A 15,444-nucleotide genomic window follows, 5' to 3' on the forward strand; every position below is an offset into this window, starting at 1 on the left:
CGATTCTTCCTGAACCCTTGACGGCTGGTAGATCTCTTCTTTGTGCTTGCGCCCATTCTTGGATTGAGGAGCGAAGCAACATGCTTGTTTGTTCCCCATTTTGAAATCTTGTAGATGATTGTTCTATGTTGTGATGTATTGTGTTTAAGAGTAAACTCTTATGGCCATTTCTTCACAGAGTCAGCTTATAAATTGCTGGCATGGCAGGAAAGGAACAGTGACTAGGCAATCAGCCATAAAATTTATACTTTTTATTTCTCTCAGACGAGAGTTAAACAATCTAACTTTTGTTTTTTTAAATTTTTGAAAGCAGATGTAAGCTAATTGATGCTGTTTTTGAAGAATTTTTTGTATCTCTCCTTTGTTTGTCTATATTTTGCACACAAATTTTAACAAACAGATTTGGAACTAAAGACACAAGTCCTTGCCTGTAAGACTTAGTTGAGATTCTCACAAATGGACAAGTATGCCTAAAGAGAAAGGTCAGAGATGAATGATGACCCAGACATGTTTGACAGTTAATGTTGTAAACAAAACTACTCAGTCAGATGAGCAATCAGAAGAACAAAGCAATGAAGACGTCGCCACCGGGAAAATTATCAAAACTGAGCAAACACGCTCACGCCCTACAATCAATTTCACTAAGCACTTTAATCTAATCCCAAATATACATCACATATTGTTCAAACTTCGTTGAAATTCACAAATTCTCAAAAATAAAATATTGGCCGGCGACATGACCGGAAATGAATCTCCAATTTCAGTATTCCAGCAGAAAACTAGTAGTCGCGTTCTGATTGGTTGAAATGAAGAGCAGTAAACAAACTGCGGACCTATTTAAGTAAAAATTAACTTCCTGTGCAATTCGCGGGAAGGAATAAACATTTTGTTGAGATAAAATAGAAGTTATAAAAGAAAGAAAAAAATCTCGTTTAATTCAAGGTACAAAAACTTAAATAATGAAAAAAAAACAAGATGTCGAAAAAACCATTGATTTATAGTTCTAATCGGAAGGTACCAAAAACCACATGATTGGGCAAGGAGCCCCATTTTTGTTTGCTTTCACTTTGGTTTGTTTTCACAAATCACAAAGTCATAACAGGAACTTACTTACGTAGTGAGGAAGGATAATGCAGGGCCTGCACTGTAGGCAGGTGTTTGTTGTATTTGGACTTGAGATAAAGGGATGGTGCTTAGCTCATGACAGGATTAGTTTGCGATATCAGCATCTGCTGGAAGCGAACATAACTTGTCATCTACCAACAAACCAACCTTATGACAGGTTCAATCATTTCGTTCTTTAAAGGAATACTACGTCTAAGAATGAACATAAAATTTAAGAAATTTAAATTTGGCTAATAAGTGCATATATACTTGGTGTTATAAATAACATAACAGGATCCTTATATAATCCGATAAATCCAAAAAACTCAGTTATTATTATAATTATTCATAAATATGCAATTAACTATCGAAAAACGCTTAATATTTACATTAAACGTTTTTCAATAATTACTTAGTTTTATGAATTTTCCAATTTTCCAGATTTTACAGGGATTCTGTTGTTACTTTATGACACCAGGTAAGTTCACTGATGAATATATGATCAATATTGATCATTCTTGAGAACTTAAATTTTATGTTCATTCTAAGACGTAGTATCACTTTAAACTATGCATCTAATCAAATGATCAATATAAAAGTACCAGTACTTGTAGGCCATAATAGATACTGTCTTCATCAAAATGACTTTGTATCGGTTTGTGGATTGAAACCAATGAATCATAGATCTAACAATGGGACCGAAGTTGCCAAAATTAAATTAAGAATAGAAAATAACTTAGACAATTGATAGACAATGGGACCAATCAGATATAGATTAAACAGATTAAGATTTAACACTAATGATAATAAAACAACTACTGACTAAATAATTAAATTAAAATAATTAAATAAACATTATCTACTAATTAAAGATGGGTTTTCTTATGTTATTATCAAATTAAGCAAACTATTTGATTAATTGGTGTTTCTAATGAATTATCAATTATCATATTGCATTAAACCAATCATAAATATCCAAGTATGTACAGTCTGGCTGAACAAAAATAGACTTTTTGACCTTTCTTGATGGGTCACTCATTGGAATTCTGCTGGTAATTCTCTGCTAAGTTATCTAATTATGAATTAATTATGGACGTGTGAGTCATTAGATTACCTCTACTTTCTATTCATCTAAGCTTAAGTATTAGCATTTTCATAAATGAAAATAAGGGAACCCATCTTTAAGCTAATAAAAGGAAAAAGTCTGATGTCTGTTTGACCAATCATACCTTACTCTCAGAAGTAAGAAAGTTTTAGCTAAGTTAATCAGTAAGTGTCAACACAGCTCACCGTCAAAATTTGAGGCCTTGTGTTCATGTCTGTTTTTATAACACAGTCATTTATAGACTGTCAATATGATTTCTGATATTCCTATTATATGCAAAGATTTTTACATAAGCTATTATTTTTTCCATTGGAAGAATGCAAATTTGTGTGGCGCATTTATTTTAATTGTCCATAACCATAAGCGTTTATTGTTTTAACACTAGTGCTTACAAGAATGACTAGATAGCTTAATCACTAACTATTGCATCTCCTGCGTTTTATAACACAGTTTGAAAGATACACACCAGTTTTCTCATTCTGAGTCTTTTTATTTCTTTTATTTTGAATGAATTATACAGGTCAGTTTTCACTTTGTGATTGGAAACATTTTATTTATCTGTTATATAAGATTAGCAAGATAAAGGTCAGTTTCCTCTTTATAATTTTGTTCGTTTTTTTCCAGAGTTGTTAGTTAATGTACTAGTTCATGTATTATGAAAAAGGTAATATGTGAAAGGTTTCGAGGGGAGGTAAAATATACCGGTCTACTCAGTGGCTCCATCAACTGGAAAATAGGTTCCATGGAATTATCCAACAGGTCTGGTTCCTGGAAGTGCTACTTATATTCCGATGTTCAAGATAATCCCCTGAAAGTCTGTGATGTAAGTTTTATTTTCCAACTTATAATGGGGGAATCACGGAGTCACAAATATGTTTATATTTACCATTCTGGTTTTTTTTATGTCATCACTACTTTTTGATTGTAGGAATACTGAAATATATAAATATATTTAATTGACGTTATGACATCTACAATGACAGCGCTTTAGAATATTCACACGTGGTTTAAACTTTCATATTATATACTTGGGTTTCAGAATATAGCACATATTTTTCCTACAGATTGCAGAAATTGAGACAAATCACAATAAACTATATATTATCATTTTTGTCTGAAGATTGCATAGTGTGAAACTCTGAGTAACACCATGTTTCAGGTTCAAGTTTAGTCGTCTGAAGATTACATAGTGCGAATCTCTGAGTAACAACATGTTTCAGGTTCTATTTTAGTTGCTTGGAGATCACATAGTGCGAAACTCTGAGTAACAACATGTTTCAGGTTCTGTTTTAATATCTTAATATAACAACTTGAATGGTTTGTTTTCAGGTTTCAGCTAAGAAGATTCATCAAATTATCTTTAAGAACAGGTTGTTAATACAACTGATTAATGATGTTCATATTCATTTTAAACCTAAACATGACAAAGCTATGGTTAAAATTAAAGAAATTTTTGATCAGATTAAAGGCTATTCTCTAGGTAAGATCATGTATTAAGGTATAGTGATAATGATGTTATATAAATCAATATATAGTATGAGTTATTGCCCTTGTTCTTGAAACATTCTAACAGGCACAATTCTTGATGGATTTGGATGAAACTTGGTGTGGATGTTTGTAATCACCCTAGGATAAAGAATATCAAAATTTAAAAAGAATATAAAAAAAGTATTTAAAATGGGACAGGGGAGAACTAAGAAAAGGGAAATAGACATAATGAGAAGGATGGGGGGGGGGGGGGGGGGGTGGGAATAAATTAAAATGGAAAGGTTCAGTATTGGCTATACTGTAGTACCCTGGTTCCCAACCTCTGGTGTTTTGGGACTAGGGTGTCAGGGGTGTGGCCAACTGGTGTAGGAGAAGAATTGAAAGAGTAGTTTTATTTATAAAGATTAATAGGTGTCTCATGAAGTTTATTAAATTTTATAGAGGACAAATCAATGAAATTTGACTCCTGATGAAAATAATGAATGAAACATAACAAATAATTCAGAAAGATTTTAAACAATTTATTTTGTTTCTATGATCAGATGAGAATAGTTTATTGGAGACGCCAGAAAAAAAGAAAAAACGACAAGAAATTACACCAACAAAATCTGTTCCGTTATTATTTAATGGTTACAGTGGATTCGATGACGAGAACATAGAAAATATGGGATCTCTATTTTCTAATGTTCATGGTCAGCCATCTACGCCTAAAGTTGTGAATCAGACTACTTCTCAAAGACAGACATCTACACCTAAACTTATTACAAGAGGCTTCGGCCATCTTTTAAAGGAAAAGAGGTAAGTCAGCTAAGTCAAGAAGTTGCAATGAATCTTGTCTATCTAGAGTCTTTTTTTTAACAAGTACTGATTGTAGTCTGTAGTTGGGACTAGTTATCTCGTGTGTAGCAAATAAAGGTAGATATTCCTACATTCTTTCGTAATTCGATGACAGTTGAGTGAAACTTTCAAAGAATACAATAAAATTTGTATAAATAAAAAGGGAGAGGGGGTTACCTCTGATATCGTTTAGTAACAGGGGTCACAGACCTCTTCTATCTAGATTAATTCCTCTACTTTTCTCACCAGGGGAATTTTGTATATTTTCAAATAAATACAGTAGAAATTTGGTTTGAGTGATGAAATGATTTCGATAAAGGAAATGACTTCCAAAGCATCTTAAAATAGTAAAATTTCCACTTGTCCTGCAGCTGAAATTGTCCACTTCCTCATTGTTTTTAGTTTCTTACCTGGATCCATTTGGTAAAGAATAATAACAAAAATAACAATAATAAACCTATGAAGTATTGCTGAACTTTGACATTGTTTGGTCGACTTTAATTTTGAGCCTAATAGACTAAAACTTGAGCTTATCACTAACATAAGAGAATATTATAGAATAAACACACTTCTTTAATAGAATATTAAACACATAATGTTTCAACGCAAATTACACCTGTCTTCATCAGATGAAAAAAAAACATTATAACATTCTATAATATTGTCTTGTGTTTGTGATTTGTACTCACTTCTGAATATCCTTCAAGTCTTAGATTGAGTTTATCAGCTGATGGAGAAATTTTTGAAACAGATACACAGTATGTAGTGGCACTGGCCAAGACATTTTCGTTAGCACGATTAACCGTTGCAGCCTTACATACACAGTATTTAACGAGAAATGTACCTTGTTATTTTTGTAACAGTGGTTTAATATGAAATATATTTAAATTACAGTCAGAGGAAAGAGAAGACAGAGAAATCTGTAATTATTAAAGATGATAGTGATGATGATGATTTTCAGTTGAATATATTCGATGATTCTAAAGAAAATAAACACAAGTATGTATCTATCATGTTAATTAGTGAATTTAATTAATAACTTTTTTTAAATGGTATTTAGTAATTGGGTAATAAATAACTCGACACAATTTTATTGATAACAATTACTTTGATAAATAACTTGTGACGTTACGACGAAGGTACTTACGTCTTTATCAAGCAGTAGATTTCATGATTTTTCTCTGTGTTATTAGATTCATTGTCCACGATCTTACAATTCTTTTTTGAATTGTGTTCATCTGCAAATGTAAACTGAAATCCCCCAAAGTACTGCCAAAGAGAACTGCAGTAAATACTTTGTCGACAATTTAATGACTAAAAAACTATGTTTTAATCTAGAAATCTCTGTTATATTGGCTATATACTACTGTGTTTTATTCTAGAAATCTCTGTTATATTGACTATATAATACTGTGTTATATTCTAGAAATCTCTGTTATATTGGCAATATAATACTATGTTTTATTCTAGAAATCTCTGTTATATTGGCTATATAATACTATGTTTTAATCTAGAAATCTCTGTTATATTGGCTATATAATACTGTGTTTTAATCTAGAAATCTCTGTTATATTGGCTATATACTACTGTGTTTTATTCTAGAAATCTCTGTTATATTGGCTATATACTACTGTGTTTTAATCTAGAAATCTCTGTTATATTGGCTATATAATACTGTGTTTTATTCTAGAAATCTCTGTTATATTGGCTATATACTACTGTGTTTTAATCTAGAAATCTCTGTTATATTGGCTATATACTACTGTGTTTTATTCTAGAAATCTCTGTTATATTGGCTATATACTACTGTGTTTTAATCTAGAAATCTCTGTTATATTGGCTATATAATACTGTGTTTTATTCTAGAAATCTCTGTTATATTGGCTATATAATACTGTGTTTTAATCTAGAAATCTCTGTTATATTGGCTATATAATACTGTGTTTTAATCTAGAAATCTATGTTATATTGGCTATATAATACTGTGTTTTAATCTAGAAATCTCTGTTATATTGACTATATAATACTGTGTTTTATTCTAGAAATCTCTGTTATATTGGCTATATAATACTGTGTTTTATTCTAGAAATCTCTGTTATATTGGCTATATAATACTGTGTTTTATTCTAGAAATCTCTGTTATATTGGCTATATAATACTGTGTTTTAATCTAGAAATCTCTGTTATATTGGCTATATAATACTGTGTTTTAATCTAGAAATCTCTGTTATATTGGCTATATAATACTGTGTTTTAATCTAGAAATCTCTGTTATATTGACTATATCTAGAATCTCTGTTATATTGGCTATATACTACTGTGTTTTATTCTAGAAATCTCTGTTATATTGGCTATATACTACTGTGTTTTAATCTAGAAATCTCTGTTATATTGACTATATAATACTGTGTTTTAATCTAGAAATCTCTGTTATATTGACTATATAATACTGTGTTTTATTCTAGAAATCTCTGTTATATTGGCTATATAATACTGTGTTTTATTCTAGAAATCTCTGTTATATTGGCTATATAATACTGTGTTTTAATCTAGAAATCTCTGTTATATTGACTATATAATACTGTGTTTTATTCTAGAAATCTCTGTTATATTGGCTATATAATACTGTGTTTTATTCTAGAAATCTCTGTTATATTGACTATATGATACTGTGTTTTAATCTAGAAATCTCTGTTATATTGGCTATATAATACTGTGTTTTAATCTAGAAATCTCTGTTATATTGGCTATATAATACTGTGTTTTAATCTAGAAATCTCTGTTATATTGACTATATAATACTGTGTTTTATTCTAGAAATCTCTGTTATATTGGCTATATAATACTGTGTTTTATTCTAGAAATCTCTGTTATATTGACTATATGATACTGTGTTTTAATCTAGAAATCTCTGTTATATTGGCTATATAATACTGTGTTTTAATCTAGAAATCTCTGTTATATTGGCTATATAATACTGTGTTTTATTCTAGAAATCTCTGTTATATTGGCTATATAATACTGTGTTTTAATCTAGAAATCTCTGTTATATTGGCTATATAATACTGTGTTTTAATCTAGAAATCTCTGTTATATTGGCTGTATAATACTGTGTTTTAATCTAGAAATCTCTGTTATATTGGCTATATACTACTGTGTTTTATTCTAGAAATCTCTGTTATATTGACTATATAATACTGTGTTTTAATCTAGAAATCTCTGTTATATTGGCTATATACTACTGTGTTTTAATCTAGAAATCTCTGTTATATTGGCTGTATAATACTGTGTTTTAATCTAGAAATCTATGTTATATTGGCTATATAATACTGTGTTTTAATCTAGAAATCTCTGTTATATTGGCTATATAATACTGTGTTTTAATCTAGAAATCTCTGTTATATTGGCTATATGATACTGTGTTTTATTCTAGAAATCTCTGTTATATTGGCTATATAATACTGTGTTTTAATCTAGAAATCTCTGTTATATTGGCTATATAATACTGTGTTTTAATCTAGAAATCTCTGTTATATTGGCTATATAAAACTATGTTTTAATCCAGAAATCTCTGTTATATTAACTATATAATACTGTGTTTTATTCTAGGGGACCAACAGGTGCTGTGACACCAGATCAGTTTTTAAAACGAGGTAATGACAAAAGTCGAGAGAAGTTGAAGTCATTAAGTACTGGAGGTTTCTATAGTGGATCTTCTGATACTACAGGCTCTAGACTCTTTACACCGTGAGTCATTTATTTTATTTTATTTTATTTTTTTTCTATTTTTATCCTTTTTTTTTTTTTTTTCTGGTTTTTTATTTTGGCTTAAAAATTCCCGTTCCTGAAACTAGAGTATGATTGGTCAAAAAAACGGTGCATCTGTCCCTTTAAAATGCCTTTAAGAAACAAGGAAACATGAAAAATTAACTTCAGTGGGTCTGGTGTTACAATCAAACAATCAAAACTCAAATTATAAATGCCAAGAATAAATCAGATAATATAGTGATTATATTTTATTTTCAGAAGTTCTAAAAGAAGTCTAGGGTTTATGTCTGATCCACGTCCCAATAAACGATTACGTCTTTCTAACTGTACATATTCCTGGTCTAAAAATAAAACAACACCTAAAGTTGAAACACAGAAAACTAACTCTTTACAAGGGTATGTATTTATTTTGTTGAAAGGATTTAATGTTACAAATCTTTTTCTTGTCTGTTGGTTGATTTGTTTGGTCAGGCATGAATTGATCTGATTGTATCTTATGATGTTGACCTATATAGTTAGTAGTGGTGGGTGTTGCGCTAAACAGACCACGCTAACTCTTTACAAGGGTATGTATATATTTTGTTGAAAGCATTTGATGGTATGAATTAATTTGGTCGTATCTCAGGATGTTGAACTATATAGTAGTGGCAGGTGTCGTACGCTAAACAGACCACACTTATTACTTTTAAAACACCTGATGGTACTTCTCTTTGGAGGATTTCACTACTATACAACTTTTACTCTCGATTTTTTTTTGCCATACTTAGGACGAGATTTTGATTAATAGAATTATCTTGCTTGTACCTTTTAGATAAAATCAGAGAGAAGCCTATTGTTTTATTATATTTTTTTAGGTTTTCTAACCTGGGTAACACACGTTATAAGAATTATCTTGCTTTTATATTTTTAAATGAATGATATGATTCAAGTAACTGAAAGCTCAGAGTGTGATGTTTTAGGCTCTAACATTCGATGTTTACTGTTTATTCCATTAATTTTTTAGGTTTTCTAACCTGGGAAACACGTGTTATATGAACGCCACTCTACAGTCACTATTCGGAATGGATACATTTTCTACTGATTTACTGTTCACTAACCAACATCTGATTAAATCTCTACCGTCTGATTCTCTTTATTAGTAAGTATTCTACTTTCAATTCTCCAGATTTAGGCAGTGAATTAATATCAGACAGCGGCCATTCTCGCTATGCCTGACAAACTCATTTGCAGCTGGCGGATAAATTGGACTACTTTTGTTGGTGACATCTGACTAGTCTCTGACACCCAGACGTCTCCTGTCTACGAGGATAGAGTCGACAAGACAGATAACTAACATCTGGTGAACTATATTTTGTAATGTGGAGGTTACCTCTGCCTAACAATTAAAGAAGATTTTCTTCCATCTGCATACGTGGTTATTGACAGACAATGGCCGCCGTAGATACAAATATATCAGGCCTTCATATATTGTCAGATATTTGAAAGTGATCTAGATGTGGAATTGATCATATTACCTGTCAGATGGGATGATAAACTGATTGTAAGAAATACAGTAATATAATCAGATATAAGACTTAATTTATAATTGAATCTAGTGTTTGAACAATCAGTTGATTGAAATACTAAAATCGTCATAAGATAAATAACTCTAAATTAACCTTTCCTTGACATTGAGTTTTATATTTACAGTCATCTCGGCTCAATTACAAACAGAAACACTACATTATATTCCTAAATGACCCAAAATAAGTACACCTAGCCTTTCTTTCCCTATACATTAGATTTTAAAAAATTTCTAACAAGGTAAGTTACTCTAAATCAACTTCCCCCTTATATTTACAGTCATCTAGCCAGGCTATTAAAAGCGAGGAAGAATACGGCTCTACCTGATTCAATGAAGAGAGAGTTATTACGGAATGTTAAACGAGCGATATCAACCTCTGCTAAAAGATTCTCTGGATATCAGCAACATGTAAGGTTGTTTTATTTCAATATATCTATAGTATTTGCAGGACTAAAAATATTAAAACAGATCCTGAAACATGTTGTTACTCAGAGTTTGATGCTATGTGATCTTCAGACAACTGTAGAATGAAATAGAAATATTAAAACAGATCTTGAAACATGTTGTTACTCAGAGTTTGATGTTATACAATCTTCAGACAACTGATCTATTTCAGTCCCTACTGAAATTTGACAAAAACTTCAACAGAACTCACCCAAGGATGAACCCTATTGAAAATCAAAAGAATCAAATATATTTAGTACGAGTTATTGCCCTTGTTTTTGTAAAATGTAGAATTTTATTAGATCTATTAAAAAGAACCAACAAATTTCCACATATCTTTTTAGGATGCTCATGAATTTTTGGGTCAGGTCTTAGACCAACTGAAAGAAGAAGTGAACAGATTGTCTAAGTCTAAACGAATCTCCCCAGTTAAAGAGTTAAATAACAACACAAGTTTCTCTAACACTGAGTTCGTTAATCCTACGTCTCAAAACTTTGAATTTGAAGTTTTACATACAATACGCTGTATTAGGTAAGTTGTTAACTTGTTGTTTTGATCATAAGATACCAGGTGATATTGACCTGTATAGTAGTGGCGCATGTTGTGAGTAAAGACGACCATACTTACTTTTCTCTTTGGAGAAGTCCACTACTTAAAAACTTCAAACATTCATTGGATGAGATTTTGATTAAAAAATTGTCTTTTTATCCTTATAATTATATAATCCCTCTTTTAGATGTGATGAAGATGTAGAAAAATTAGAGAATTTTAATGATTTGTCACTGGACATGCCTAAACGTTTGTAAGTATATACATCATATTTCTACAATACTTTGCTTATATTTTTAATAAAATAATATATTTGGGTCTAACAACAGCCCTCTTGAACGTTTGTCAAAATAACCTTTTGACCTAACATTGATTATTGATATAAATAAAATCTATTTATAGTAACAATACTAAATATATCTATATTAAGTAACAATGCTATTTTTAATAATGGAACAGAAAATCTAAATTAGTAACAATATAAATGAAATCTATATTTAGAAACAATATAAATGAAATCTATGTTTAATAAAAATATAAATGAAATCTATATTTAGTAACAATATAAATGAAATCTATATATAGTAACAATATAAATGAAATCTAAATTTAGTAACAATATAAATGAAATCTATTTTTAGTAACAATGTAAATGAAATCTAAATTTAGTAACAATATAAATGAAATCTATATTTAGTAACAATATAAATGAAATCTATATTTAGAAACAATATAAATGAAATCTATATTTAGTAACAATATAAATGAAATCTATATTTAGAAACAATATAAATGAAATCTATATTTAGTAACAATATAAATGAAATCTATATTTAGTAACAATATAAATGAAATCTATAATTAGAAACAATATAAATGAAATCTATATTTAGTAACAATATAAATGAAATCTATAATTAGTAACAATAGAAATGAAATGTAAATTTAGTAACAATATAAATGAAATCTATTTTTAGTAACAATGTAAATGAAATCTAAATTTAGTAACAATATAAATAAAATTTATGATTAGTAACAATATAAATGAAATCTAAATTTAGTAACAATGTAAATGAAATCTAAATTTAGTAACGATATAAATGAAATCTATATTTAATAACAATATAAATGAAATCTATATATAGTAACAATATAAATGAAATCTATATTTAATAACAATATGAATGAAATCTATATATAGTAACAATGTAATTTGAATCTATATATAGTAACAATGCAATTTGAATCGATATATAGTAACAATGTAAATGAAATCTAAATTTAGTAACAATATAAATAAAATTTATGATTAGTAACAATATAAATGAAATCTAAATTTAGTAACAATGTAAATGAAATCTAAATTTAGTAACGATATAAATGAAATCTATATTTAATAACAATATGAATGAAATCTATATATAGTAACAATGTAATTTGAATCTATATATAGTAACAATGTAATTTGAATCGATATATAGTAACAATGTAATTTAAATCTATATATAGTAACAATATAAATGAAATCTATATATAGTAACAATGTAATTTGAATCTATATATAGTAACAATATAAATGAAATCTATATATAGTAACAATGTAATTTGAATCTATATATAGTAACAATGTAATTTAAATCTATTTTTAGTAACAATGTAAAGGAGATGTCGTTACAAGATGCGTTGAATATCTCGTTAGATAATGAAGAGATACAGTATACCTGTAGTAAATGTCAGTATGATAGATCTCTAGTCAGTCACAGATTTACCTCCCTTCCCAGGTATGTACTCACCTTCACCTTGTCTTTAATTCGAATTTGACCTTTACTTTGCCATTGACCTTTGCTCTTACCTTGTCTTGTGTATTGGCTTTAACCCTTGGTTTAAACTATGGCCTTCACATTAACTATGACCTTTACTTTTACCATGACCTTCACATTGACTTTAAAACTTCGCCTTGACTTCGACCTTCTTCTTGACTTTGACATTTGCTTTGATTTTCACCTTGACTTTTAACCTTTAACCTTCACCTTGACTTTAAACTTCACCTTGACTTTAACTTTGACCTTCACCTTTATCATTCTCATTCACTTTGACCTTCACCTTGACTTTCACCTTAACCTTTAACCTTCACATTGACTTTGATGATTCCTTAACCAATTTTATTGATGGATACTTTGTGTTTTATAATGCTGTTTCATTTCATTGATCCAATAACCGTTTTCTATTTTCTGATTTTAGAATATTAGTTTTACATCTAAAAAGAAATCGTTATGACAGTCTGGCTGGTAAGAATGGTAAAGTGATACGCAGTATACAGATACCAACTAAATTAAACCTGAGTTATTTCTGTACAGAAGACACTGTACCTTGTAATACTGCTCCAGATTTTATACCCAATTATAGGTTAGATTTCTATTTCTTATCCTTCAAATTATAGGTTAGATTTCTATTTCTTATCCTTCAAATTATAGGTTAGATTTCTATTTCTTATCCTTCAAATTATAGGTTAGATTTCTATTTCTTATCCTTTAAATTATAGGTTAGATTTCTATTTCTTATCCTTCAAATTATAGGTTAGATTTCTATTTCTTATCCTTTAAATTATAGGTTAGATTTCTATTTCTTATCCTTCAAATTATAGGTTAGATTTCTATTTCTCATCCTTCAAATTATAGCTTAGATTTATATTCCTTATCCTTCAAATTATAGGTTAGATTTATATTTCTTATCCTTCAAATTATAGGTTAGATTTATATTTCTTATCCTTCAAATTATAGGTTAGATTTCTATTTCTTATCCTTCAAACTATAGGTTAGATTTATATATCTTATCCTTCAAATTATAGGTTAGATTTCTATTTCTTATCCTTCAAATTATAGGTTAGATTTATATTTCTTATCCTTCAAATTATAGGTTAGATTTCTATTTCTTATCCTTCAAATTATAGCTTAGATTTCTATTTCTTATCCTTAAACTATAGGTTAGATTTATATTTCTTATCCTTTAAATTATAGGTTAGATTTATATTTCTTATCCTTCAAATTATAGGTTAGATTTCTATTTCTCATCCTTCAAACTATAGGTTAGATTTCTATTTCTCATCCTTCAAATTATAGGTTAGATTTCTATTTCTCATCCTTTAAATTATAGGTTAGATTTCTATTTCTTATCCTTCAAATTATAGGTTAGATTTCTATTTCTTATCCTTTAAATTATAGGTTAGATTTCTATTTCTTATCCTTCAAATTATAGGTTAGATTTATATTTCTTATCCTTCAAATTATAGGTTAGATTTCTATTTTTTATCCTTCAAATTATAGGTTAGATTTATATATCTTATCCTTCAAATTATAGGTTAGATTTATATTTCTTATCCTTCAAATTATAGGTTAGATTTATATTTCTTATCCTTCAAATTATAGGTTAGATTTCTATTTCTTATCCTTCAAATTATAGGTTAGATTTCTATTTCTTATCCTTTAAATTATAGGTTAGATTTATATTTCTTATCCTTCAAATTATAGGTTAGATTTATATTTCTTATCCTTCAAATTATAGGTTAGATTTCTATTTCTTATCCTTTAAATTATAGGTTAGATTTCTATATCTTATTCTTCAAATTATAGGTTAGATTTATATTCCTTATCCTTCAAATTATAGGTTAGATTTATATATCTTATCCTTCAAATTATAGGTTAGATTTATATTTCTTATCCTTCAAATTATAGGTTAGATTTATATTTCTTATCCTTCAAATTATAGGTTAGATTTATATTTTTTATCCTTCACCATGTCACCTTGGTGTATTGAACCTAACTCTGACCCATGTAAAATAAAGAGTCTATGTTTGTTCCCATGGGTTGAATGTTAGACAGGACCATGTCACCTTGGTGTATTGGACCTAATTCTGACCAATGTAAAATAAAGAGTCTATGTTTGTCACCATGGGTTGAATATTAGACAGGACCATGTCACCTTGGTGTATTGGACCTAATGCTGACCCATGTAAAATAAAGAGTCTATGTTTGTCACCATGGACTGAATGTTAGACAGGATCATGTCACCTTGGTGTATTAGACCTAATTTTAGCTGAGCCAGTCAGTAATAGTGTTCACAACTGACTGTGGAAATTTGAGCTTTCAAATCCATGTGTGTCCAGAATTATCTGCATTTGAATGTTAAAATTTTCAATACAGTGCATCAGTAATTTGGAATAAATTACCGAAATCAATTCGACAATGTGAATCTGTGTCTGCATTTAAATGTAAAGTGAAAACTTGGTTGTTTAGTTACTATCAATAACTCACCAATGGAGATCACTGGAATGCGCCTTGAGAAATTCCATGAGGATTTAATTGCTGCACAATTTAAATATCGTCATTATAAAATGATGACTCATCAATTTAAGATACACTGTAATATACAGAAAAGATGTATATAGGAATAATGAGTAAAATTCCTAGTTCGAGATATTTGAAAGGAATTATGTGATTTTCGTACATTTCAAGCACTTCTGAAGACTATTTACATATATTCAAGACTCAAATCAACCCCCAAAAATGGCGCATCTGTCCCTTTAAG

At 29.1% G+C, this 15,444-nt stretch overlaps 1 protein-coding gene across 1 annotated transcript in view; it reads left to right on the forward strand.

Annotated features, from left to right (window-relative positions):
- The first annotated feature begins 864 nt into the window (after positions 1 to 864).
- LOTGIDRAFT_239428 (hypothetical protein) overlaps positions 865 to 15,444 on the forward strand; it is a 23,538-nt gene continuing 8,958 nt past the window's right edge. Inside the window, exons 1-13 of the mRNA XM_009055462.1 lie at positions 865 to 942; positions 2,834 to 3,032; positions 3,539 to 3,689; positions 4,240 to 4,495; positions 5,429 to 5,533; positions 8,144 to 8,281; positions 8,561 to 8,698; positions 9,306 to 9,440; positions 10,145 to 10,274; positions 10,655 to 10,842; positions 11,048 to 11,113; positions 12,510 to 12,641; positions 13,102 to 13,266. Of these exons, the coding sequence (XP_009053710.1) occupies positions 2,865 to 3,032; positions 3,539 to 3,689; positions 4,240 to 4,495; positions 5,429 to 5,533; positions 8,144 to 8,281; positions 8,561 to 8,698; positions 9,306 to 9,440; positions 10,145 to 10,274; positions 10,655 to 10,842; positions 11,048 to 11,113; positions 12,510 to 12,641; positions 13,102 to 13,266 (1,772 nt within the window). The 5' untranslated portion in view covers positions 865 to 942; positions 2,834 to 2,864. The remainder of the gene's footprint in view (positions 943 to 2,833; positions 3,033 to 3,538; positions 3,690 to 4,239; positions 4,496 to 5,428; positions 5,534 to 8,143; positions 8,282 to 8,560; positions 8,699 to 9,305; positions 9,441 to 10,144; positions 10,275 to 10,654; positions 10,843 to 11,047; positions 11,114 to 12,509; positions 12,642 to 13,101; positions 13,267 to 15,444) is intronic.

This window comes from Lottia gigantea (genome assembly GCF_000327385.1).
Source record: "Lottia gigantea unplaced genomic scaffold LOTGIsca_242, whole genome shotgun sequence".
In the NCBI taxonomy this organism is placed as follows: Eukaryota; Metazoa; Mollusca; class Gastropoda; family Lottiidae; genus Lottia; species Lottia gigantea.